The 27,186-nt window shown below is 43.0% G+C and overlaps 1 protein-coding gene across 6 annotated transcripts in view; it reads left to right on the top strand.

The window, feature by feature from the left end:
* The window catches only part of SYNJ2 (synaptojanin 2), a 289,087-nt gene that overhangs the window by 84,333 nt on the left and 177,568 nt on the right, over positions 1-27,186 (top strand). For all 6 annotated transcript variants that reach the window (XM_068231852.1, XM_068231851.1, XM_068231850.1 and 3 more), the window contains 4 exons: positions 1,014-1,100; positions 9,095-9,156; positions 16,248-16,344; positions 24,551-24,723. In XM_068231852.1, the coding sequence (XP_068087953.1) occupies positions 1,014-1,100; positions 9,095-9,156; positions 16,248-16,344; positions 24,551-24,723 (419 nt within the window). The remainder of the gene's footprint in view (positions 1-1,013; positions 1,101-9,094; positions 9,157-16,247; positions 16,345-24,550; positions 24,724-27,186) is intronic.

Genomic DNA, 27,186 nt, shown 5'->3' with positions numbered 1-27,186 from the left:
ATTTAGTTTCAGCCAGTTGTCATTCATCCATTGCTGTAGTTCACATAAGCAGGCGTTTATAGTTAGAGTTGGGTCTGTCACACCAGGCTTGAAGGAAAGATATAGTTGGGTGTCGTCTGCATAGCAGTGGTATGTCAGGCCATGTTTTTGGATTAATTTTCCCAACGGTAGCATGTAAATTGTGAAAAGCAGGGGAGAGCGGATTGAGCCCTGGGGCACCCTATACTTAAGTGTTACAGGGGTGGACAGGAAGGGCCCCATAGACACTTTGTGGGTTCTGCCACTCAAGAAGGATTGGAACCACTGAAGTACTATGCCATCAATGCCGCAGTATTCCTGTAGCCTGTTTATCAAGATGTTATGGTCAACTGTGTCAAAGGCTGCAGAAAGGTCTAGCAGTATGAGGATCGAGCACTCTCCTCTGTCTCTTGCCATGAGCAGCTTATCTAAATTGTCCCAACTTACAGATGGAGTGCTGCGCAGGTCCTGCCTGTCCCTTCTACCCAGAGGAGCTCCCAGCTGTAGCAGTTCTGTCTCCACTCACCCTGCAGCAGATTCACTCACTGCTGGCTGGGTGAGTTCACATGATGGTGCAGTTCAGGCCAGGCTGTATGGGACACTTTAAAATTACCGTTCTCTGCCCGGGAAGACATGGGGCGTGGCAGCAGTCTATTGCAAGAAGCAGAATAGAGCTGTGAACAGCCTGCGTGTATAGGTGACGCTGGCTGCCCCGCTGATTCTCTGTCGGGTTCACCACCGCAGTGCAGCCCTTACTGATGGGGGACACGGACTGGCCTCTTCCCCCCCCCCCCCCCAGCAATAGGTCCCGGTGAGTGTCCCAGTTCTACCCCCCTAGTGACGTCACCAGTGTGCAATGCATTTACACATGTTTGTGTTATATGTTCAGAATTTGCCATGACTTTCTAGTTGTACTTGTCTGCATACTGCATTTTAGAGCTGTTGTTAATGCTGATATTTGAATATATATTCACTTCCAAATTCTCTCCTTACAGACAATATACATGGATGATCATAACGTGTCCTCTTTTGTACAAATCAGGGGATCGGCCCCTTTGTTCTGGGAACAGCCAGGACTGCAGGTAAACTATATTGATGTATAATAATCACCATTTCTTAGATTGCACAGTGATAGGGCAACATTGGATGATGGCTCTCCATAAAGCAGCCCATACACTCAGCCGATTTTCTGGCCGACCGATCGATCCCGATCGATCGATCGATTGCAAATCGGTTGGCCAATCGACCGATCGATGGCCGATTTCGATCGATTTCGATGGATTTCCATCGAACTTGCAGGGTGGAAAATTTAGGTCGATCTGAAGAGATTGCTTATCAGTTTGCATTGGCCTTAATGGAAATCTGATGGCAAAAAAATGCCATCAGATCGAATTTCAATAGATTTCAAACTAAAATCTGTTGGAATTCTATCCTGGTAAAAAATGTTCTAAAAACGCATCAGATAGATCATCAGATGCATTTCTTATCTATCTGCTGCCAATCTGACGAGTGTATGGGCACCTTAAGAGTGAATAGTTTCTGTGCAGCTATGAAAGCTCATTTCCTGCTTATGTCTCTTTTTATCTCTATAAGCTTCCAGATTTGTAGCTGTCAGATCTCATTTGTTATACCTGGTGAGAAACCTCTGCATCAGCCATTTCCCGCAGTACAGATTTTTAGTTATACATGTAGTGATATTTTCATATAGCCCTCTGTGCTATTCCGCTGAACAGGACAATCCTACTGCATTAGGCTTAGTTCACACCACAAAACACAATCCCTAGTGCTTGTGATTTTTGTTTTTTATCCAGAGAAATCTTTGAATGAATGTGTGTCTTTTAATTTTCATTCAAGCTGAACAGGTCAAAAAATGCTACATGCAGCATGTTTGCAATTTTAAACAAAATCACAACCCTGCTGCGGGAACACTCTCAAAGAGTGACATTGCACTAGTGCTTTGCTGATCAGCAAGCGCATCACAATTGCCTCCAGTGTAAACCAGTCCTTAAACTGCTGCAGTGGCTTCCTTAGAGCTGAATACCATACAAAATAAGGTGGTTGCCTTTGATGTGATATTTTGAGACTTTGACCAGGGTTCAAATCTCTATCAAGCCAGTACGTAACAAGTAAGGAGTCTTAGGACAAGACTCCCTAATGATACTGTTCACCTGTGGAGCGCACCCTAAGTGGCTGCAGCCCTGAAGTGCTTTGAGTCTGCCAGGAGAAAAGTGTGATTTAAATGTTTTTTGCCTTGCCTGTGCCAGAGCTTGCTGTTAAGTTATTGGGCTAATTCTGATTAGTTAATCAAATTTTTAAAACCACAAATGAACTGCGGAAGCCTAACTCATCACAAAAATGAAATATCACTCTGCTTACTTTACTATCAAATGCTGTTTTACAAAATGTTTTAAAAAATGTAGTGTTTTAAAACATATATTGAAAGTTATTAAGTAGGGGCCATATGATTAACGGTTCCTCCCATTCAAGATTTTTACTCCAGTTCATTAATATGCAGTTATGCAAAACTTTTACTCATTTGCTACAATATGTGTACATGGATGAAGAACAGGCAAAAGGGCAAAAAAGAAACAATAGTAATACTTGGAACATACTAATTACTGGCAATTACTAACAGCGGGATCTTGCTAAGGTCCTCAGATCCTACTCCATCCTTTGAACTAGATCAGCTTTTTGTGTGTTGGGGAAGCTATGTGAGTCTTGACCAGTTATGTTGCTGATTTTCTGAGGGTTAGTGTAACGATTGGTGTCAACACGCAGAGAGAATCTGATTATTGGTGAACTGCAGATTCACCAGTAATGCAGATATACACCAGATTATGAATGATCTGCAGAATCACTAATAATCCAGGTATGTCTAACCTCTGAACATCTGAGATGTGAGTGTACAGTGTAACAGTAGCACTTTGAGAGCGAACCGCCAGAGGAACTGGAGGTATGAAGAAGAAGGGATTTCACCTCAGACTGTGGGTGAATCCCTAGGCCAAAGGCTCCCTAGGAGAGGGGCCTAGGCTTGGTTGCAGGAAGCCCTGCTGCTAATATAAACAGGCTTGCACTAACTAGGTGTGAGGGCCTATTCTCTATGCCCTGGAACCGGGCTAAGGTATAACATAGAAATGACGCAGTATCCTAGTCTTGGGTGTGAGGTCCGTAGTCACAACACCCTGGAACTGGTCTAAAGCATAACATAGAACTGACACAGTATCCTAGTCTTGGGTGTGAGGTCCGTAGTCACAACACCCTGGAACTGGTCTAAAGCATAACATAGAACTGACACAGTATCCTAGTCTTAGGTGTGAGGTCCGTAGTCACAACACCCTGGAACTGGTCTAAAGCATAACATAGAACTGACACAGTATCCTAGTCTTGGGTGTGAGGTCCGTAGTCACAACACCCTGGAACTGGTCTAAAGCATAATATAACATAAGCATGAGAAAGTATTCTAGCTCAGTGTCGATTCCCAGGTCCTTCCTGGTTCAAACACACTGTTGGATCTGACTGAGGTCTGAGTGCTAACACGTAAGCATTTGCAACGGCAGACGATGTGAGACTGAGGGACGAGTGGTTATATAGTGCAGCGCTGCCCAGCGCCGCCCAGTCCCTTCCAGCCAATCCGCATACAAACTTGGATCAGCTGACTCCCTCCTCTCTGCTTCCCATAAAGCTTCTGTCTCGCCACGCGCGCGCGTGTATTCCTCAGCCTATGTGCACAGGAAGGCTGCACCAGGTCAGACACATGTCGCCGCGCGTAAACCGCTGGACTGGACTCGGAAACTCCGTCAGAGCATGCGGCGGCCATTCCGCAATCCTTTACAGTTAGACACCTGGTCACCTGGTGAGGTGATGCGCAAGGAAAAAACATCAACAAAAAAATGTACAGCCATAAATAATGTTCACATCAGAAATTTTCAGTGGTCTGCCTCCTTATCCTCCCTTTTTCCTCCAGCAATGAAAAATGTACACCTAGTATAGAGAGAAGGAAAAATGCATTTTAAATCTGTCACAAATTTGTCACAGAAACAGAGAGTACATCAGAGCCTTTTGCATTATTACTACTATTCTTCAGTGTAATCCTTTAGGCCATGTTCACAGTGGACGTTGTTCTGCGTTCCCTGTTGCAACGGAAATGCAATGCATTGGATCAGGACAGCGGCACCGCACGTTATCCATGTGTTGCATCAGGTACAGTGAAGTATACAGTAAAAAGTATGCTTCATTTCTTCTGTCAACGAGCATGTTAGTGGTAACGCACTGAATGCATTTCATTAGCATACCGCAAACATTATACCGCAATGCACCAACCACACTTTGAATGTCTATAGATGGTGCATTGCAGTGTGGTAAGCCGCATTTCAAAGCTTAGAATTGGGTCAGTCAGATTTGGCATCTTATCATCCATCTCTAGATAACTATGGATCTTATCATATTGCTTAGGCTGGTTGAATGGCCCTGTTGCATTTTGACAAAGTTAAAAACATATTTGATAATAAAGTAATTTCTACAGCAAATTCTATAAAATCAATTTCAGATTCATATCAAAATGTAAAGTTCTTGAGAATCTGGACACCCTTGCTCACATACACAAGGCTAGATTTATACTTTTTCCTCTCTTAAGCCATCTCTCTTATGTCCAGCAGACCCCTTCTATTTCATGTGCAAATGTTTTCCTATTTGTAACATCCATATTCTGCAGTCCCCCTCCCATAGCCCTTGTAAAATTGATCAGTCACTGGCCAATAAAAATTGGATGTGTGTACTAGGCTTTAGGGTCACTGTAGAAATTGGAGATCAGCAAACATCAGGAGTGGTGGAAGGAATTGGAATTACGCCTCATGCAAAAACATAATGCTCTGTGATGGTTCTATAATAATAATAGAAGTTTTATGATGAGATTTGCCTTCCTCTGGATCAAAACTGTCCACCTTTGTAATCCTTTCAAATGAGACACCATAATGATGTTACTGTGTTGCTTGCAGAAAGTGAAACTGCAGTTATATTGTACAACAACAAAAATGAAGTTATATCATACAACAACAAATATGCAGGTCCTGAAGGAATAAGTAAATTAGCTGTGGAAGAAAACTACCGGCATACCTGCACAAGGTTTTTTTCCCCCCAAATTTCATAATAATGTGCTTGAAATATAGCAACAAAAATGGAATCCTCGCTGCAGTGTATAATAGCTCTTTCAAGTAAGGATTTGTACATTACAATTACTGTAAGAGGCTTAGCTAGAAACCACGGACAATCCTCCTATAATTATTAGACTGGCAACACGTACCACTCTCAGATCCTGTAAGACACAAACAAGGTTATTGGTACCTCAGATGGCCCTGTGCTTCTGGTACTGTAATTGTACTTTTTGATATTAAATAATTTGTTACAAGACAATGACAGTAAATCTAATGTTCTTCAGAAGCTAAATGCATAAACTCCATGCTGCTAGCATATTATATTTACCCTTTTTAGATAACTGAAACATATAACATTTAAAATGGTAAAAAAAAAAAGTAAAATTTTTGCATTGTGAAAGTAAACCGTGAAAAGGGTTTGCTTCAATGGTGAATCAAAATCAGTGGCTTCTTTCCCTAAAATTCCAGAAGCATTAAAGAACACCTAAATTCAGAGGGATCTGGTGGCTTCCGTATTTATTTTCTTTTTAACAATTCCAGTAGCCTGGGTGTCCTGCTGATCTTTTTTGGCTGCAGTGTCTGAATTGCACACCTGAGGGCTGGTTCACACTTAGCACTTTTGCAGCGCTTTGCTGATCGCTGGCAATCAGCAAAGTGCTGCTGCCAATATATCCCCATGGATACATTCACACTGCAGCGTTTGCGATTTCGAAACAATGCGATGCATGCAGCGCCTTTGGGGCGATTGCGATGTGATACTCATTCTAATTCAAATCGCGCTGAACCGCGAGATTTTGCCCGGACCGAACATGATCGCAGGGCAAGTGGCGGGCAAGTGCCGAGTGTGAACTAGCATTGAAGCAACCATGGCCTCAATTCATAAAGCATTACCGCATGCAGTAAAGCTGAAAACAGCAGACTTTCCCGAGCACTTAGCAATGTGTCAATTCATAAAGGCTGTTACCGCATGAAAAACTGAAATTACTGAGCAGTGAACAAAATTACCGACTTGGCTTTAGTTACCTCCAACACATGTCAGTAAATTGTGAGCAAATGTCAATTCATAAAGCCTTCAACAAGCGGTAAGCCTGACGATAATTACCGACACCTCTGGTGAGGTCTTAACAAGTTACCGACACCTCTGGTGAGGTCTTAACAAGTTACCGACACCTCTGGTGAGGTGTTAACAATGCAAAGTGCAGGGAACCGAAAGTCTGAGCAGGGAGCCAAAGTCTGTGTGAGTCATCTGTGCAGAGAACCGTCTGTGTGAGTCATCTATGCAGAGAGCTGTCTGTGTGAGTCATCTGTGCAGAGAGCCGTCTGTGTGAGTTATCTGTGCAGGGCAAAAGAGAGATATCGCCACACTGCTCTACCGCTCAATGGGCTGCGGTAATTTACCAACCTTCAAAGGCTGCTGGGAAAATCTTTATGAATTAGCACACAGACCGGGAAAATACCGAGTGCGGTATTTTCCCTCCCAGATTTTTTTTTATCGCACTGCTTTTATGAATCGAGACCTATGTGGCTAACCAAGTCAGACTCCAGTTAGAAACACCTGAACTGCATGTTTGTTCAGAGTTTATTATTATTTAGTATGTATATAGTGCCGTCATCTTCCACAGCGATGTACAGAGTGTATTGTCTTTTGTCGCTAAAGGTGGCCATACATCAGGCGACTTGGCGGCCGATAGACCATCTGATTTGATTATTATAATCGAATTGGATGAAAATCAGTGCCGCCAAGTGCATGTCCAACTGATAATGTGACCAATTTCGGCCCTGAAAAAAAAAAAAGTAAGCACTTACATTTAATTGGATCATAAAAGTAGCTCAATATAATGCAAAACTGTCTAACTCCAATTGGCATTAAGCTCCCAGGGGAAAAGCAGTTCATATGTATTTTTGGTGCAGTGCTCTCAATACTTGTTCCACGTAGGCATAAACAAATGACAAAACCTCTAGAGCAGCGCTCAAGCTGTAGAAGGTAGTTTGAGTATCACAATCCCAATATTCAGCATAACTGTGAGCAGTCTGTTACCACAGGAACATAAACCTCATGCACTTCTCCACTAAGGGATTTGCAAGATCCTCTGGCACAAATTAAAACTTATAGGAAACAAGCAAGCTTAAACTTGCCATGTCAGGCATGCAGCTGGTTCCAATGCACATCGCACCGCCCAATGCATTTTGTTGCTAGGCAACATGCCGGGGCTACAGAGCTCACCCAGTGACAAGGTTGCTTGTTTTTTTTCCTGTGTTAACTTGCAGCCTGCAACAGCCTAGGAGGGCAGAATTCAGCTTGTGAGCAGAGTTGGAGTGACAGAAGTAGAAGTAGTTTATCCTTTCGTCTGCTGGTATCGCATGTTGTTTAGCAACGCTAATCACGTCAGCTGGATTGTGCTCCGTTTTTTTTTTTTAAGAGACTGGGCCTGATCCAATTCACTTTTTCTCCTAAGTTTTATCCTATGTGATATTTTCACATCTTGTCAATTCAATGCCCGTTAAGCCACCAGCAAGCAAGAAAATACTTAACAGTCAATAATTTTGACAGTACTTTTTCAAATACTTTTTGAGACTTTTTAACTAGCAGAGTGCTAAAAAGCTGCTATTTTAAACAAAAGATTAAACATGATCTCCTAGGAAAAAAGGTGGGAGAAAAGTGAATTGAATAAAGTCCACTGTGCTTTTATGCTATGTAGAGTGTTTTACCGTATATTCCGGCGGATAAGATGACTGGGCGTATAAGACGACCCTCCAACTTTTCCAGTTAAAATATAGAGTTTGGGATATATTTGCCGTATAAGACTACCTCTCTTCCAACGCACACCAAATTAAAATAAAAAAATCATGCACTGGTGCTGTGTATGAACAGATACTGGTGCTGTACTGTATGTGTTACCCAGTATATAACAGTATATAGTTAATTGAATTGTTGCATTGGTCAACTCTCCTTAAGTAGACTGGTCAGCTCTCCTTGTCTACCTGTTTATCAGAGCGGTATGGAAGAATAGATTGCGCTCCCTCAGCAGGGAGATCTGAGAGGCGGTAACAGGATAGGGCGTATTACCCGGCATCAATGACACCCAGCGTATAAGACGACCCCCAACTTTTCAGAAGATTTTCAAGGGTTAAAAAGTAGTCTTATACGCAGGAATATACAGTACTATTTGTCCTATGAGGTGTGCTGACAGTGGGTCAAGGATAAGGATACAGTGGGAGCAGCAGTTTGCCAGAGAGGCTTGGAGGTGGCTGAATACCCCACAAGCCCTGCCTGTCCTGATTTGGGCCAGAAGATCTGGTGAGTTGTTAACCCTTAGGAGGAAAGTGCACAAGGTGTATGTTCCTGTGGTGACAGACTGTGCGCAGAATATTGGGAATGTGATCCTTAAACTACCTTCTACACCTTTAGCACTGCTCTAGATGTTTTTTAATATGTTTAGCACTCTCCTCTTCCAGCACCAAGTTCAGATCTAAGCCCAGATGCTATTTTGCTATCTGTATGGCCCTGGTATGGGCTGTAATGTGAATTAGGGCTATAGCTTAGTCATTTGGGCATGGGGCATGAGCTATACCTCAAATTGCTGATTAAAACTGTGCAATTTGGGCACTGGCAATAGCTGGAGCCCCAATTACGTGGGTAAATTAATAGTTTACAGGTAGAGGAGTAGTTAAGAACGAAGACAGGAGTAATAGCTAGATGAGGGTGTGCCATCATTTGCTTCCTGCCAAAAATAGCCTAAGAATGTGATATAGATGTGAACTGGTGCCTTGAATTGCTGTTCTTGGCAAATAAGTACTTCAGCTCTATATAAATATGCATGATATTTGTTCTTTCTATACAGTATGTGTATATATACATACATAGTTCACAGTATTTATTTCACTACTTGATAAAATATCACAAACTTCTGTCTTCATTGTTACAGGTTGGCTCTCATCATCTTAAACTCACTAGAGGGCTGGAGGCCAATGCACCTGCTTTTGACAGGTATGGTTGCTTTAAATTACAGGATAGCTCTGCTTGTGACTTTGTTTATACAATAAACCATGTACTTGTTTTGTGCAAACCCTTATCAGTGCATTCCACGCAAGTTCATAGTGTTCAAAATGTGCGATAAAATAAAAATGTGCACAGTGTGCAGAAAAAAACGCATCTGATGCAAATTACCGATTCATTTAGGGGTCCCCAAACTTTTTGAACCCGAGGACCACTTTAATGCAAGACATTCTTTCCAAGGCCCGGTGGGAAAGTGATTAGGTTGCAGGCTGCTTGGGGCCGCGTATGCACAGTAGCCGGCGAGGGGCCAGATTTGCGGGAGTCGCTGCTGCTAACCGGAGAGGATCAGTAGAACGCCGTTAACACGGAGGGAATCCAGGGGGCTGCAAGAAGCCCCAGGTAAGTTAAAACCATTTTTTAGGTGACTTATTGCTTTAACATTTTAACACTGGTGTGCTATCACAAGTAGTTTATTCAAATTTCCCCTTTACTAAGTGGGGCCCACTCACTGCTACTGTCAAAAACCTGTACGGTTCTTGCCTTTTTTCATGATTGCTAACTCAGTAAAGGACCAGCCTTTAAAGCATTGCTATCCTCTAAATCCGGCATAGCGTGGTCTGAACCCTCTATAACAGTAATTATAGATTGATGGTATACCTTGAAATAAATCGGAGCACTCAGTATATGATTTTATATAAAAAGAATGTATTTTCTTATCATACAGCATATATACAAAATATGAACAGTTCCAAGTAGCGTCTCCTTCTAAAAGTACTCCATCTCATCAGGCCTCTAGAGCCAAGCAATCATCAATCTTTAAAGCACATTCAAAAAAGTATATAATGGTTGTGTTTATTAGAATAGGATCAAAAGTAGTCTCATCTGTATCAATAGCTGTGTATCTAGTAGCTGTGTAAAAACTTGTAGTAATCGTCTAGAAAAAATAGCATAAAATTAGCTTCTAACAGAACTTCTTGCTAACATCTAAAAGAAAGTCTGAAGCGAGAATGAATCTCGCTTCAGACCTCATAGATAGCAGGGGCATGTGTGCCCCTGCTAAACCGCCGATATCGCGCCGCTAAACGGGGGTCCCTTCACCCCCAAATCCCCTCTGTGCAGCCGGGGAGCGCTTCCGCATTAGGACAGGGCTAACCGCCGCAGCCCTGCCTCCCGCGCGTCTGTCAGACGCGTACCTCTGCCTCTCCCCGCCCCTCTCAGTCTTCCTTCACTGAGAGGGGCGGGGGAGAGACGGCGATGCGCGTCTGATAGACGCGACTAGAGGCAGGGCTGCAGCCGTTAGCCCTGCCTCTAGGAAGGAAAATATACGACCAACTTTGCGACCAAGGTATGCGGGGGGGGGGTGAAGGGACTCCCGTTTAGCCGCGGGATAGCGGCGTTTTAACTATGAGCTCTGAAGTGAGATTTATTCTCGCTTCAGAGTCTCTTTAACAGAACTTAATGCTGAGAAATTAATAAAGTAAATCACCAGAATATTAAGCACATTACCCCTTCTCTGTCATCTCTTCAGCATCTAGAACCACGTGTGGGAAGGTAGCTTCTGGCTTGTAGCTGAGTAGGTGCCTTTCAGGAGAGATTTGTTGTGGATGTCTCTGAAAGCTCTCAAAACCACCTATTTTTATACACATGGATTCAATATGGCTGCCTAATTTGGAATTATCCGTCAAACGCTATTTTATTTTAAATACCTAAGATTGTTTACAAATTCCTTATTTAACTTATTTTGTGAGAATTAACAGAGTTGCACATACTAACATTTGATTATCAGGTCATTTTTGACGCAGTAAATGAAAATGGGCGTCACCAGCCATCTTGTCTGCAGATGTGACTTATATGTAATTATAGGGTATAACAATAATTCTTTCCTTCTTTGGAAGGTAGATAGATATAGATTAATAATATTTATTTGTAATAACAGAGCTAATATACATATATGATTGCTGCAGTAATGTGACTTTTAAACTTGTTTCTTTTAGTCTTCAAACAAAACGCTTGTCTATAACCTTGGCATTTGAAAGATGCTTGCAACATGAACAAAAATGTTTAGCTTCTGTAACTAAAATAATCTTATGAGTTCACTGCCTGGAATGTGCTGAAACGTCCCAGAGAAATATTTTAAAGAAGTACCCTAACTTTACAGTTTACAATGAAATTTTGCATAGAACATTAAAACTTAAAACATACACATGACCGCTTTTCCTGCATAAATAAACCGCTAGAATTCTGACACTACTATCTGGCCACCCAGGGCTTCCCTCAGGTCAGGGGTCAGTCACCAACTGGGGGTGTGATTGTCAAACTCAAGGGGCAGAATTGACAGCTAGGTGAAAAAAAACGAGAGAAAGTATGAATAATAACCTCCAGTGATGGCCTCCGCTCCTCTACAGCTTAGTCAAGCGACATCTCCTCTTTTAAACCAGGCAAACAGCAGTAAGGATTCCCCAATGCCCGCCTGCTCGCTTGACACACACAGCCCACCAGGTCACTCTCAGGCAACACGTTGCCTCAGCTGCAAAGCCAGCAAAGGCTCCAGGGGAGCAGAAAAGGCCAGCCAGGCCGCATGTACACTGACAGAGCAGGCAGGGGCTGCCATGCAAAATGACTGTACACACCATGGACTGCAGGGAAGGCACTGTGAGGAGAGTCAGGGATGTAGCCGCGGGCACTGATGCCATGCACTCGCGGCTAATAAGGAACAGAGATGGAGGGGGCAGGACTGGAGGTTTCCGGCTTGCACGGCTGAAGGTAAATTTACATTAGAGCCTCGGCTGCACACTGCAGTCAGAAGAGGCAGGGGATGTAGCCATAACCCAGCGCAACACTTCCTGGGGCCCGGTATTGGGCCGCGGACTGGTGGTTGGGGACCCCTGCATTAATTAACATGGGCTGTCACTTCTAAAGGTAGCAGTGGCACACACCTGTGTCAGCCAGATCACAGTCCGTCAAATGGAGCAGGCAGGCGTCAGGATAGGGCCAGACTCTATGGCCTCGATTCATGAAAGTGTGTGCAGGCAATGAAATCCGTGCGGGAAAACTCCGCGCACGGTATTTCACACTTCTGGGTGGTCATTCATAAAATTTTGTCAGTTGCGATAACAACAGAGCGGAGATCTCCCGCTCTAGGCTGGCGGAAGGCATGCGGAAACGTAGGAAGCTGCCAGAGTCCCTCCGTGCACTCCTCTCAGTGCTGCTGCTTGGGAGGTCTGTCCCATTCACTTGCACGTGTTCCGCATGGTTATCGTTACATCCCGAGGTAGCGGTAATCCCCGGCCGCATCCCGCTTGCGGTAATTTTTATGAATGGCCATTTTGATACTTTTATTAACATAATCACCGCACAAGGCAGTGATTTCTCGCTCTGCTCACGAATGTCGGCTTTTCATGCGGAAAAAGCCTTTATGAATACACATTTTGCTAAGTTGTCGGTAAAGTCATCTGCTTTCAGCATTCCCGCATGCGGGAATGCTTTATGAATCGAGGCCTATGTATCACAAGACCCTGTGCAGCAACCCCTGGGACAGGGATGCACTGTACAGTCAAGTAGGCAGGCACCTGACAGTTGCATGTAAAAAGTGTAATTCTCACTGAAGATTACTGGGCACTCCGTGTGAGGCACACACTGTAGTCGGGGCAGCTGCATACGGGAACTAGAGTTTGCAGCAGCCACAGGCATCTAGCTTTGTTTTCTTCTCTGGTAATCCAGCCCTTGTTTCCTCAGTCCTTCAGTGCAGCCCACATTTTGCAGTGTCTTAACAGAGGTGTGCTGGTTCTTTGTACAGGTACCCTACTTAGTTCTGGAGTTAAGACCCAGATTTTCTCTAGCCTGGGACAGATGTGCTTGTCTGTGGAGTTCTAAAAGTTTAGATATTTATTTTACATTGAAGTTTGACAAGACTGTACATTGTTAAGGTAGGCATACACTTTAAGATGTGATAAATAATCAAAATATACCTGGTGTTAATAGTTTGCTGTGTTGTCCCACTTGATGTTAGATCTGCTTTTAGCAGAAGTCTGGTATACTGTAATGTCATCCACACTGTGTCCACTGCAAGCTTTGAACTACTCAAAGTAGTATAAGCTAATGAAGCCTAAGGCCCCACTTAATCAGTTGCTCTCAGTTATAACAGAAAGAAAACTGATTTTCAAAGTAATGCCCATGTTTTCCTATGGCACCTTTTACACTTAAAGAAAACCTGAGCTGAAAATGAAAAGTCAAAATAAGCATACACAAGTCATACTTACCTTCCATGTAGTCTACTCCTCAGTGTCTTTTTCCTGTACCGCGTCCAATTTTGTTCACTGTGATCAAGGGAATTTTCCGTCCTCCATTTTGAAATTGGCCATTACCCATAACGACTTTCTGGTCAGCACACAGTTAAACTGTAACATCACCCACTTGTGCCATAGGGAAACATGGACATTACCTGGTACATCAGTTTTCCTCTCAGCTGTAACTGACAGCAACTGATATTTTACTGACAGCAACTGATATATTTCAGATCTGACAAAATATTGTCAGAACTAGAAGGGATTATTGTCAGAAAAAAATGGTGAGCTTCTGAGAGGAACTGATGGCAAAGTAACTATGCAATGTTCATTTTAAGTTACCTCATGTGTTTATTTTAAATATTTTTACTCAGTACAGGTTCTCTTCAAAGAGGAACTCCAGTGAAAATAATGTAATAAAAAAAGTGCTTAATTTTTACAAGAATTATGTATAAATGATTTAGTCAGTGTTTGCCCATTGTCAAATCTTTTGAAATCCCTGATTTACATTCTGATATTTATTACATGGTGACAGTTTTACTTTTGGCAGGTGATGTAGCTGCTGCATGCTTTTTTGACAGTTGGAAACAGCTGTAAACAGCTAATTCCCACAATGCAACAAGGTTCACAAATAGGAAACTGCCAGGAGTACTACGGTCCTCAGAGTTTCTTGTGGGAGGGGTTTCACCACAAAATCCGTCATACAGCGCCCCCTGATGGTCTGTTTGTGAAAAGGAATAGATTTCTCATGTAAAAGGGGGTATCCGCTACTAATTGGGATAAAGTTCAATTCTTGGTCGGAGTTTCTCTTTAAAGAGAAACCATGACCAAGAATTGAACTTCATCCCAATCAGTAGCTGATAACCCCTTTTACATGAGAAACCTATTCCTTTACTCAAACGGATCATCAGGGGGCTCTGTATGGCTGATTGTGTGGTGAAACCCCTCCCACAAATGATGCCAGCGCCTCACAGCACTGAGGTACTGACATCACACTGTGGAGCCTTGTTGCATTGTGGGAAATAACAGCTGTTTACAACTGCCAAAAAAGCAAGCACCATCTCTTTCCAGTGACATCACCTACCAGCAGTAAAAATGTCACCATGTGATAAATGTCAGAATGTAAATCGGGGAGAGAAAAGATTTTACAATGGGCAAACACTGACTAAATCATTTATACATACTTATTGTAAAAACTAAGCACTTTTTTATTACATTAATTTCACTGGAGTTCCTCTTTTTAACGCTTTTTAACCACAATCTTTTTCACAATGCACTGCTATGGAAAAAACGCGTACCAACGCGTACTAACACACACCAACTGATTAAGTGTAAATGGGCCTTTACTCATGTATTACTCTGCCTGGGGACCACCCCCTCTTCCTGACCACACTGAACTGCATGAAGAATGGCCAAATGTAAATACAAGATGGCCATTTTTACAAAGATTTCATGAAGTTAAATTCCAGTTAAACACACATTTACCCATGGGGCAAGCAGCTGAAGGTTTTTCCAACACAAAGTCCAAAATTTTGTAGCAAGACATGCATGTTGTGCTGTAACATCATTTTGATAAACATTGATGTACTTTGCATTGGAATATTGTCACAGAATTTTTCTCAAAACGGCCATCTTGTAATTCTAGTTTATTTATTGGAAATATTTGGTGTGGCGATCACCTTTGGAAACTCTACTCCTATCATTATTGACATGAAGAATGGCCTTTCCCCCTCAGTGCCCAGCCAGCAAAATGATCTATCATATGCCAATCGACGGGGCTTTTCATTTAGACAGCAGTTCAGTTTTGTGTATGTGTGAATGTGATGTAATCCTATATGTGGGATATTGCATCTTAATTGATTTACTTCACCAAGATTGCATTCCAAAGCTTTCCGAACATGCAGTATCAGATGGCAGACATTTTGTGTCATATTCCATATGAAAAAAAAAGTAATATCACTTTCTGTAAAGTCATCTTTATTTCTAGGGAACAATAGATGGAACATAAAAAAATCTATACCTGAGTCTTATATCCTCCTGTCAAGCTTGATTAAGTAGCTAGTTGATCCAATGGCAGGATTCCGTTTATAGGCATTCAGTCATGTCTTGCTTTGCAATAATTAGCTGGATCTTATGATTCCTAGTTATCTCATGATTCCTGGCATCTTTGTTATGCTGCCTACATTGGTTTCAAGTTCCCCACACAGCTTTGAAAAGGTCACATTGTCTAGAAAGTTATCTTGTTGCATTCAAAAATACAACATGACCAAGAAGACAACTGCTAATTCAATCTTAAGTTTTCATTTTTGAAAGTGGTTATTAGGTTGGGGACATTTGTTTTTTTTGGGGAACCAAGTAAATAACTGAGTGTTCACCACTGCATTTATGTGCTGTAAAACATATGTTACTGTATTAGATTTTAACATTAGATTTTAAAATGTGCATGTCATCCACAAAAAAAGGAAACAAATCAGTATGCTTTTATTTTCCATTAACAGAAAAACATTACATGCAAATTAACCCATTGATTGATGTGGGCTGTCAGTTCTGATGTATAATGTGAATGGGCACTAAAGGTTACACACACGGCTAATTGCTCTTGTATATGTTATCCATCATCTTGGAGGCATGTTTTTCAGCCTGCAATTGTTGACAGGTTTCCTGCTTTCACCAGAAGTTTGTGATGTTGTAATTGTTGCTGAATCCAGCCCATAATAACTATTAATTCATATAAAGTTGCACTGTCTATAAACTATTATTACAGTATTCAAATTTCAATTTTTTTTTCTGTTATTGTAGACATATGATGTTATTAAAAGAACAGTATGGTAAACAAGTAATTGTAAACCTTCTAAGAAGCAAAGGAGGAGAAGAGGTTTTAAGCCGTGCCTTAAAGGTAATGTCTATTGGTCTAGTGTGTGTGTGTGTGTGTGTGTGTGTGTGTGTGTGTGTGTGTGTGTGTGTGTGTGTGTGTGTGTGTGTGTGTGTGTGTGTGTGTGTGTGTGTGTGTGTGTGTGTGTGTGTGTGCGCGCGCGCGCTATAATTAATAGTATGTGTAGTAGCAAAAGTGTATAGAATTATGCTGGTGTCACCTGAAAAATGTACATAGCAGCTGTGTCATTGTAACTAAAGACGGGTTCGTCCAGCTCACTAAAATATTATTAAGTATTTATTTGGTGCTGACATCTTCTGCAGCGCTGAACATATATAGTATATATAGTCATGTCCCTCAGAGGCGTTCACAATCTAATTCGGACCATAGACCTATAATCCATTGTAACCTAAGGCCGATTTTTAGGGAGAAGCCAATGAACTTATCTGTATGTTTTTTGAAATGTGGAAGGAAACCGGGGTGCCCAGAGGGAACCCACACAGACATGGGGAGAACATACAAACTCCTTGCAGATAGTGCCCTGACTGGGATTCATACCAGGGATCCAGCCCTGGAAGTTGAGTGGTATCCACTATGCCACTCTGCTACCAATAGATATACACAATAAGCAGGACAGTGGCTGAATTTCACTTGCTGTTCTTCTGCCTCATTTACATAGATATCAGCACTGTTTAAACTTACAGTGCAAAAAAATAGAAAAAGAGCCCAATCAAATTGTTAGTAGGAATGATACTATATGTACCCATATTTACCTCCTCACAACACATCAGTTCAGGTATGCTTTAATGACAAAAATAGAAGTCACCCCCATTTTTATCCTACTCTGTAACCGAATCATGTACATTGCAATGCTAATACGTTAAGAGTTGTTGTAATTGTCAACAGATGACTGGGTCTCAACCAAAGCAAGTACCTGGGGAAGTCCATTTAGCCTGATACAATGGCCATGCTAGTGATAAGCAGGCAAGTGAAAACTTACCACCACACATCAATTGGTATTTTAAGTGGTAATTCACTAAACAAGCTTACTTTATTAACATTTAGTAATAAGCTTTCACAGTGAGAGTGTTATTTTATCACTCCAGTCCTTAACCGGTTCAGCGCCGCGGTCCGAAAATCTCATGCATCCGAGCAACGTTCACCTCCCATTCATTCGCCTATAACTTTATTGCTACTTATCACAATGAATTGATCTATAGCTTGTTTTTTCCGCCACCAATTAGGCTTTCTGTGGGTGATACATTTTGCTAAGAGCCACTTTACTGTAAATGCATTTTAACAGGAAGAATAAGAAAAAAACGGAAGAAATTCATTATTTCTCAGTTTTTGGCCATTATAGTTTGAAATTAATATATGCTACCGTAATTAAAACGCATGTATTTTATTTGCCCATCTGTCCCGGTTATTATACCATTTAAACGATGTCCCTATCACAATTTATGGTGCCGATATTTCATTTAGAAATAAAGGTGCATTTTTTCAATTTGCGTCCATCACTATTTATAAGCTTATAATTTTAAATAATATAATAACATATTCTCTTGACATGCATATTTAAAAAGTTCAGACCCTTGGGTAACTATTTATGTTGTTTTTGTTTTGTTTTTTAATTGTTTTTGTTTTTTTTTTAAATAAAAAAAGTGTATGTGGGTAATTTTTGGTGTGGGAGGGAAACTGCTAATTTTAAATGTAAAATAATGTTTTTTTTAATCAAAAATGTATGTGGGTGCAGTTTACTATTTGGCCACAAGATGGCCACAGTGAAAGTCCTAGATGCGAACCAGCTCGCATCTAGGAACTAAAATGCTGAGGAGTTGTTTCCTGGGGGCAGAAATACCGCGCTCTCTGGAGAGAAAGCGTCGGTATTTCTGCGGGGAAGTTAGATCGGTGAATGGGAATTATATTCCCATTCACTGATCGGGGGGCTAGCGGCGGGCAGCGGGAGCGCGCGCGGGGGCGCGCCCGATCGCGCGCACGAGCCGGCGGCAGCACCAGTGCCTATCTGGACGAGGAAGCTCGTCCAGATAGGCCGAACTGGTTAAAGGGACACTTAAGTCAAACAAAAAAAATGAGTTTTACTCACCTAGGGCTTCCAATAGCCCCCTGCAGCTGTCCGGTGCCCTCACCGTCTCCCTCCGATCCTCCTGGCCCCGCCGGCAGCTACTTCCTGTTTCGGTGACAGGAGCTGACAGGCTGGGGATGCAAGTGATTCTTCGCGTTCCCAGACACATTAGCACCTTCTATGCTGCTATATGGTATATGATATATGCTATAGCAGCATAGATGGCGCTATTGTGGCCAGGAACGCGAAGAATTACTCGCGTCCCCTGCCTGTCAGCTCCTGTCACCGAAACAGGAAGTGGCTGCCGGCGGGGCAAGGAGGATCGGAGGGAGACGGCGAGGGCACCGGACAGCTGCAGGGGGCTATTGGAAGCCCCAGGTGAGTAAAACTCATTTTTTTTGTTTGACTTAAGTGTCCCTTTAAGTTATCATTTCTCTAGTTATTCTCACTTGTAGTAGATAAGGAGGGGATGAGCTCCACCCCTCCTGCTGCCTTCTCTGCCAGTTAGATTACAGCCAGCTTGCAGCTTGTGTACAGCAGCCAGGGAAGGAGAGAGAAAGACAGTGTTGCTGTGTCTCTGTGTTGCCGTGTCTCTGTGTTGCCGTGGTCTGTGTGTGTGTGTTTGTCTGCCTGCCCTCGCTCTCACTGCACGGGGTCTGTACTGGGGCTACCATCACCACCATTATTGTGTCTATTAGCACTAGTAGTCTGCTCCTGCACGGCAGGAACTACTAACTGACGACCCAGTTTCTGTATGTATACCATTACCCAGTTTCTGTATGTTTACCATTAGTTTCTGTCATGTACAGCATTACTGCAGTTTTTCTAAATTGTCTGTGTCGTGTGTCATGTGTCTTGTACTATACTATGTTATGCCATGTGTACCACAATTAATTCCGAATACAGCGCTTGCTGTATTTGGCGAAATAAATCTGGTTCTGGTTCCTGGTTCTGGTTTGTCTGTGTTTTTGTTTCTGTGCATGTGAGAGTGTGTGTGTCTGTGTATCCATACGCTTGATGTCTCTCTTCTTCGTTCTCTGTGTGCCTGCTGTGTGTATTTCTCTCTACATATAGTCCCTTTCTGTATAAAATACTGAAAAATCAAGCTCAAAATCCTCCATTTTACATTGCAGTCTTTAGTAACACTCCACTTAATGATAGCTTAGGCCAGGTGATATTTCCTCACATGCTTTACAGTCGTTATCACTTATCACTTCGAAGTGGAAGGGAAAAAAAGATTAAAAGAGGCTAGTCCTGAGTTGGAACATCCTAACAAATATGCATGTTTGCATGATGTTGGGGATGCTTATTATGGAGTAGCAAGTCTGCAGCAGGAAAAGTCCTCTAGTAACCAGGGGACTGACTGCTGCAAGGAGAATGGGAATAAACGTACAGCTGAGGCCAGGTCGATGTTGGTGGAAGGGGACTCAGATATCAGGAGGACAGATAGGGTAATTTGTCGAAGAAGCTGTGCATTCCGTACAATATGTTGTCTCCTGGGTGCTGGGGTTCAGAATGTGGCGGATCATATAGACAAATTGATAAGTGGAGCTGGGATGGACCCAACTGTCTTGGTGCACATTGGTACCAACGACAAAGTTAGTGGAAGATGGAAGATCCTAAAAAACGATTTCAGGGATCTAGGAGACAAACTTAAGGCAAGGACTGGTGAACTGGAGTTGCTGATGAGAGATAATGACTATGATTTTGTAAGTGTAACAGAAACGTGGATGGATGCTAACCATGATTGGATGGTAAATTTGCTCTGCTGGATTTGGTCATTTCAAATAGACCAGATGTTATATCTAATGTGCAACTTCAAGAACATTTGGGAAATAGGGACCATAATATGGTAACCTTTGATCTACTACTCAACAGGGATGTAAACAAGGGAACAACAAAAATTATGAATTTTTAAAAAGGCTAATTTTAACAAGCTCAGGAACTTGCTTGGGGCTCAGACACACTATAAGCGCTTTTTTTGAGTGCTTTTTGGCCTCCAGAGCTTTCTGAGAGCTTTTTAAAACAACACTACCATCGACTTACATTAAAATCGCGCAATTTTAACGCAATTGCAATTTTTTAAAAAGCTCTCAGAAAGCTCTGGAGGCCAAGAGTGCTCAGAAATGCACGTATAGTGTGTCTGAGCCCTAAGCCTGGTAGGCTGGAAGAGTAAATTACAGGGCAAGGACACTGAAAGAGAACCCGAGGTGGATTTTTTTGAATCTGATTAGGACACAGAGGCATGTTCTGTGCACAATGACATGCCTCTGTGTCCTTCTACTGCCGCCTCCAGTCACCCCATGGCTCTCCTGTCCCCCCTGCAAAATAGCACCAGGCTAGCAACAATCTGCTTGTCGCTAGCCTGCTATTTAACTTGTATTTGTCAATCAGCTTCTCCTCCCCGCCTCCTCTACCGCCTTCGTAAGCTTCCTTCATTCGGAAGCTAAGCCATGACCCAGGAAGTACTGCATTTCAGGGCTTCCCCGCCTCTGTCCCCTCGCTCACTGCCTCCGTAAGCTCCCTTCAATCGGAAGCTAAGCCGCAACCCAGGAAGTACTTACGGAAGCAGTGAGCGAGAGGACAGAGGTGGGGAAGCCCTGCAATAGAGGAGGCAGGGGGAGGAGAAGCTGACCGACAAATAAGAGGTAAATAGCATTCTAGCAACAAGCAGATTGTCACTAGCCTGGGGCTATTTTGCAGGGGGGACAGAAGAGCCATGGGGGGGGGGGGGACTGGCAGCAGCAATAGAAGGACACAGAGGCATGTCATTGTGCACAGAACATGCCTCTGTTTCCTATTCAGATTTTTTTTTTAAATCTGCCTCGGGTTTTCTTGAAAGAAAATGGCTAACTTTTGTACATTCCTTATGGAAATTAAAATTCTATATCTAAAACAAAAAGGCCAGTATGAATAAACAATACTGTTTTAGACATGATGAAGTGTAAAAGGAATGCCTTTAGTGCCCTAAAGATTGAGGGGACTGCATTTGCACAAAAAATTTATAGGGAATTTAACAAAAACTGCAAAAAAGTAATCAGACTTGCGAAACTTGAAGCGGAAAAAAAGTGACTAGTGATATAAAGTCAAATCCCAAAAAGGTTTACAAGTATATTAACTCTAAAATAAAGAAGGTAGAGATGAGAGAATATAGGACTTTTACAAGATCAGGCGTGAAACTTCATTGTGGAGGACAGAGCTTAGGTGGAAATTTTAAATTCTTGCTTTGCTTCTGTCTTTACCAAGATGAGGCCTTTAGCCAGGCCCGTTTCTAGGGCCGTGCGGGGTGTGCCACCGCCCGGGCGCTGTTGGGAGGGGGGCGCTGTAATGGAGGGGGGAGCCGGAGCCGCTGGGAGGGCAGCCTGACCTCACCCTCCCTCTCCCGGGCACCCTCCGTGCTCCCCCCTCAGATGCATAGTCAGTGAGTGAGCAGGCAGGAAGCGCTCTTGACAAATCACCTGCCTGGCTCCAAGCGCTGCTCTCTCGCCGTTGGTCTCCTCTCTCTGCATAGATGCTGATACACATGCTGCTTCCTGTTTAGCCGGAAGCAGCTTGTGTATCAGCATGTAGGCAGATAGGAGAAGACCGGTGGCGAGAGAGCAGGGAGGTGAGTTGTAAACAGCGCTTCCTGCCTGCTCACTCACTGACTATGCATCTAAGGGGGGAGCACGGAGGGCGCCCGGGAGAGGAGAGGTCGGGCTGCCCTTCCCGCGGCTCCAGCTCCCCCCTCCATTATAGGGGACAGCTACCTATCTAACCTATCCTGGGGGCACCTACCTAATCTAACCTACGCTGAGAGGCAGCTACCTATCTAACCTATCCTGGGGGCACCTACCTAATCTAACCTACGCTGGGGGGCAGCTACCTAATCTAACCTACGCTGGGGGGCAGCTACCTAATCTAACCTACGCTGGGGGGCACCTTCCTATCTAACCTATACTGGGAAGCACCTACCTAATCTAACCTACACTGGGGGGCAGCTACCTAATCTAACCTACACTGGGGGGCAGCTACCTAATCTAACCTACACTGGGGGGCAGCTACCTAATCTAACCTACACTGGGGGGCAGCTACCTAATCTAACCTACACTGGGGGGGCAGCTACCTATCTAACCTATACTGGGGGGGCAGCTACCTAATCTAACCTACGCTGGGGGGCAGCTACCTATCTAACCTATACTGGGGGGCACCTACCTAATCTAACATACACTGGGGGCAGCTACCTATCTAACCTACACTGTGGGGCAGCTACCTATCTAACCTACACTGGGGGGCAGCTACCTATCTAACCTACGCTTGGGGGCAGCTACCTATCTAACCTATACTGGGGGGCACCTACCTAATCTAACCTACACTGGGGGACAGCTATCTATCTAACCTATACTGGGGGGACAGCTACCTAATCTAACCTACGCTTGGGGGCAGCTACCTATCTAACCTATACTGGGGGGCAGCTACCTATCTAACCTATACTGGGGGGCAGCTACCTATCTAACCTACACTGGGGGGCAGCTACCTAATCTAACCTACACTGGGGGGCAGCTACCTATCTAACCTACACTGGGGGGCAGCTACCTAATCTAACCTATACTGGGGGGGGGGGGGCAGCTACCTATCTAACCTATACTGGGGGGCACCTACCTAACCTATACTGAGGGGCACCTACCTAACCTACACTGGGGGGCAGATACCTAATCTAACCTACACTGGGGGGCAGCTACCTAATCTAACCTACACTGGGGGGGCAGCTACCTATGTAACCTATACTGGGGGGCAGCTACCTAATCTAACCTACGCTGGGGGGCAGCTACCTATCTAACCTATACTGGGGGGCACCTACCTAATCTAACATACACTGGGGGCAGCTACCTATCTAACCTACACTGTGGGGCAGCTACCTATCTAACCTACACTGGGGGGCAGCTACCTATCTAACCTACACTGGGGGGCAGCTACCTATCTAACCTATACTGGGGGGCACCTACCTAATCTAACCTACACTGGGGGACAGCTATCTATCTAACCTATACTGGGGGGCAGCTACCTAATCTAACCTACGCTTGGGGGCAGCTACCTATCTAACCTATACTGGGGGGGCAGCTACCTATCTAACCTATACTGGGGGGCAGCTACCTAATCTAACCTATACTGGGGGGGCAGCTACCTATCTAACCTATACTGGGGGCACCTACCTAACCTATACTGAGGGGCACCTACCTAACCTATACTGGGGGGGGGGGCAGCTACCTAATCTAACCTATACTGGGGGGCACCTACCTATCTAACCTATACTGGGGGGGCAGCTACCTAATCTAACCTATACTGGGGGGCACCTGTCTAATCTAGCCTATACTAGGGGGCAGCTACCTAATCTAACCTATACTGGGGGGCACCTACCTATCTAACCTATACTGAGGGGCACCTACCTATCTAACCTATACTGGGGGGGGCCAGCTACCTATCTAACCTATACTGAGGGGGCAGCTACCTATCTAACCTATACTGGGGGCACTCATCTAACCTGTATAGGGGGCACCTACCTAGCTAGCCTATACATGTGGCAACTATACTGGCTACCTATATTGCAGGCACCTACCTAAATAACCTATACTGGGGGCACCTACCTATCTAACCTATGCTGGGGGCAACTATTCTGGCTACCTATATTAGAGGCACCCACCTAGCTAACCTGTACTGGGGCACCTACCTATCTAACTTATACCGGGTGCGCCTGCCTATCTAACCTATACTGGGGGCAACTATACTGGCTACCTATACTGGAGGCACCTACCTGGCTAACCTATAGCGGGGGCAACTATACTGGCTCACCTATGCCTGGCTACCTATACTGGGGTACCGGGGTACCTATTCTTGGCTACCTATACTAGGGGGACCTATACTAAGTGCAACTAGACCTGGCTAACCTATACTGCGGGCACCCATACCTTGCTCTGGGGGGGGGGCACAATTTTTACACCCTCGCCCTGGGTGCATTTTAGCCTAGAAACTGCACTGCCTTTAGCTCATAATAATTTTTTCACTCTAACTATGTAACGTTTTTTTCTTGGTGACTCTATAGTGGCAGTTATTATTTTTATTATGACTACAGATGAGTTTTATCAATGTGTATTTTTCCTTTACCTCTAGAAACTGTTGTGGGCATCTCAGCATGCAGAAGATGTTCCAATGATTAACTTTGACTTTCACCAAATTGTTAAAGGAGGGAAGATAGAGAAGCTGGAAAATTTACTGAAACCCCAGTTAAAGCTAGACTTGGAAGAGTTTGGGGTGTTTACAAAAGGAGATAACCTAACTAAACGGTAAATATCTGTAATGACTTTTTAAAATAACACTAGTAACAACATTTGTGGAATATATAAAGTAATATCAATGCTAGTGTGATGCTCTACAGCAGAGTTCCCCCAACCCTGTCCTGTCCTCAAAGCCCACCAACAGTACATGTTTTGCAGACATGCACAGGTGAGGTTATTATTGTCTCAGCAGAGTTGTGGATTCTACAAAACATGCATTGTTGGTGGGCCTTGAGGACAGGGTTGGGAAACACTGCTTTACAATTTATTTTCTTTGTCAAATCCGAATAGAGTTTCAAGTTGATAGCTGCCCTCTTAGCAACGTTGCAAAACAAAAAAAAAATTGCTGAAGACAAAAATAAAATCTCTGCCTAACCCCACAGTGATTATTAATATGAGATTATATAATATCAACATATTAACTTGATTATTTATTAGGTTTTATGCAAGTATGCTTTTTTTAATCTGTTTTCTCTTCACCTAATGCATTCAATGGTAGTATTGTCAGTACATGTGATTTCGCCATCAGTTTTTGAAAATGCTCTGCAGGTGCAATTTTGTGTCAATTTTCTGCACAGCATCATTGAATAGGTTGAAATGGATATACAAAACTGACACAAAAACTGATATTGCTATGCAGTTTTATGTTCGTGTTGTTTTGTTTTTTTTCATTTTTTTTATTACTGGCAGTCCTCTACTTACATACATGTTTTGTTCTGGAAGATTGTAATTTGTTGGTAAACAATTTTGTGTAGGAGCTCCATGGTTCTGTACTTTCTCAATACAATTATGTATGCAGTCTCTTGGGTTTTGGAACTGCGGAGCCTTTGTGAGTTAGCTTAAACACTGTCTGCTACTCATCCATCTGAATCACTCTCCACATTTCATCTGCCCATGCCTCCTAAAAGGTGGGGCATTTCTACTAGACAAAATTGTTAATAAGTTTCTGTACATGCGAGATGGCATGGCAGCAGCTAATTTAATATGTTATTTCCATGAATTGGTAAAATCATACAACATTCAGGAACTATTAATACAAATAAGCAGTTCTATAATTGCATTTGCTGTATTTCTTATTTTATGTATGTTAAGTTTTCATAAAAGCTATTACAATGCCTTGCAATATTAAACAAAATTAACAACTTTTGATAAATAGAACAGTACAATTTCAAGTTTTGAATATCAAATGTGTTGGTTTATATTACTTCATTGCATAATTAAAGGTACCCCTCTCCTAATCCTCATCATCTATGTTCCACCTCCATACTCTATTCTAAAGCCCCATCTACACAATACAATTCCACATGCGATCGATCTGATCAAATTCGATTGGATCGATGAAATCCGACATGTCCGGTCGGGACTCGATTGATAGTGTGGTTGATTTTTGCATTAATAACTAACCAAAATCGATCGAGTCCCAATCGGACATGCAATTTGATATGATCGAATTAGATCGATTGCACGTGGAATTGTATTGTGTAGATGGGGCTTAATGTTCCATCCATTTGGGTGGGAGACTTCAATGCAGTCTGTGCTCCCACTCTGGATAGATTTCCCCCACAACCAGCCAACACCATGATCTTTGCAGATCTTATGGAGGAATTGCGCTTGGTAGATTCATGGCAGCATTTTAATCCAGAGGCATGGACATATACCTGCTTCTGTGATACATTTAGCTCCTCCTCATGGCTGGATCACTTTTCTCTACAACCGTACTTAGAATCACTGTAGATGTGGGTATGCTTCCTCGCCTCATATCTGCTCTGGGGTCAGAAGTCCTCTAATAGAGTCTGGAAGTTCAACCCATTCTGGTTGAGTATCCTTTAATCTGCTGAGGACACTGTCAAACATATGCAGGAATTCCTGTTCCTACATGAAAAGAAAGAAAATAATACAGTAGCAATAAAAATTATGTAAACCTTTTGGAATTATATGGATTTCTGCACAAATTAGTCATAAAATGTAATCTGATCTTCATCTAAGTCACAAAAATAGACAATCACAGTCTGCTTAAACTAATACCACACAAATAATTAAATGTTTCCATGTTTTTATTGAACACACCATGTAAACATTCACAGTGCAGGTGGAAAAAGTATATGAAACCCTAGACTAATGACATCTCCAAGAGCTAATTCAAATGAGGTGTTGCTGGAGTCCAATCAATGAGATGAGATTGGAGGTGTTGGTTACAGTGCCCTGCCCTATAAAACACACACCAGTTTTGGGTTTGCTTTTTCCATGAAGCATTGCCTGATGTGAATGATGATTCTCATAAAAGAGCTCTCAGAAGACCTACGACTAAGATTTGCTGACTTGCATAAGCTGGAAAGGGTTATAAACGTATCTCCAAAAGCTTTGCTGTTCATCAGTCCACGGTAAGACAAATTGGGCCTGATTCATCAAGTTGCACTGCTTAGCAGCGCAGCTCAATGTGAATGAGCGGGCTTTCCATGCCTTGCATAGCAG

This window comes from Hyperolius riggenbachi, chromosome 4 (genome assembly GCF_040937935.1).
Source record: "Hyperolius riggenbachi isolate aHypRig1 chromosome 4, aHypRig1.pri, whole genome shotgun sequence".
NCBI lineage: Eukaryota > Metazoa > Chordata > Amphibia > Anura > Hyperoliidae > Hyperolius > Hyperolius riggenbachi.
The sequence above is the reverse complement of the archived record's forward strand: the minus strand, read 5'-3'. Positions and strand labels throughout refer to the sequence as shown.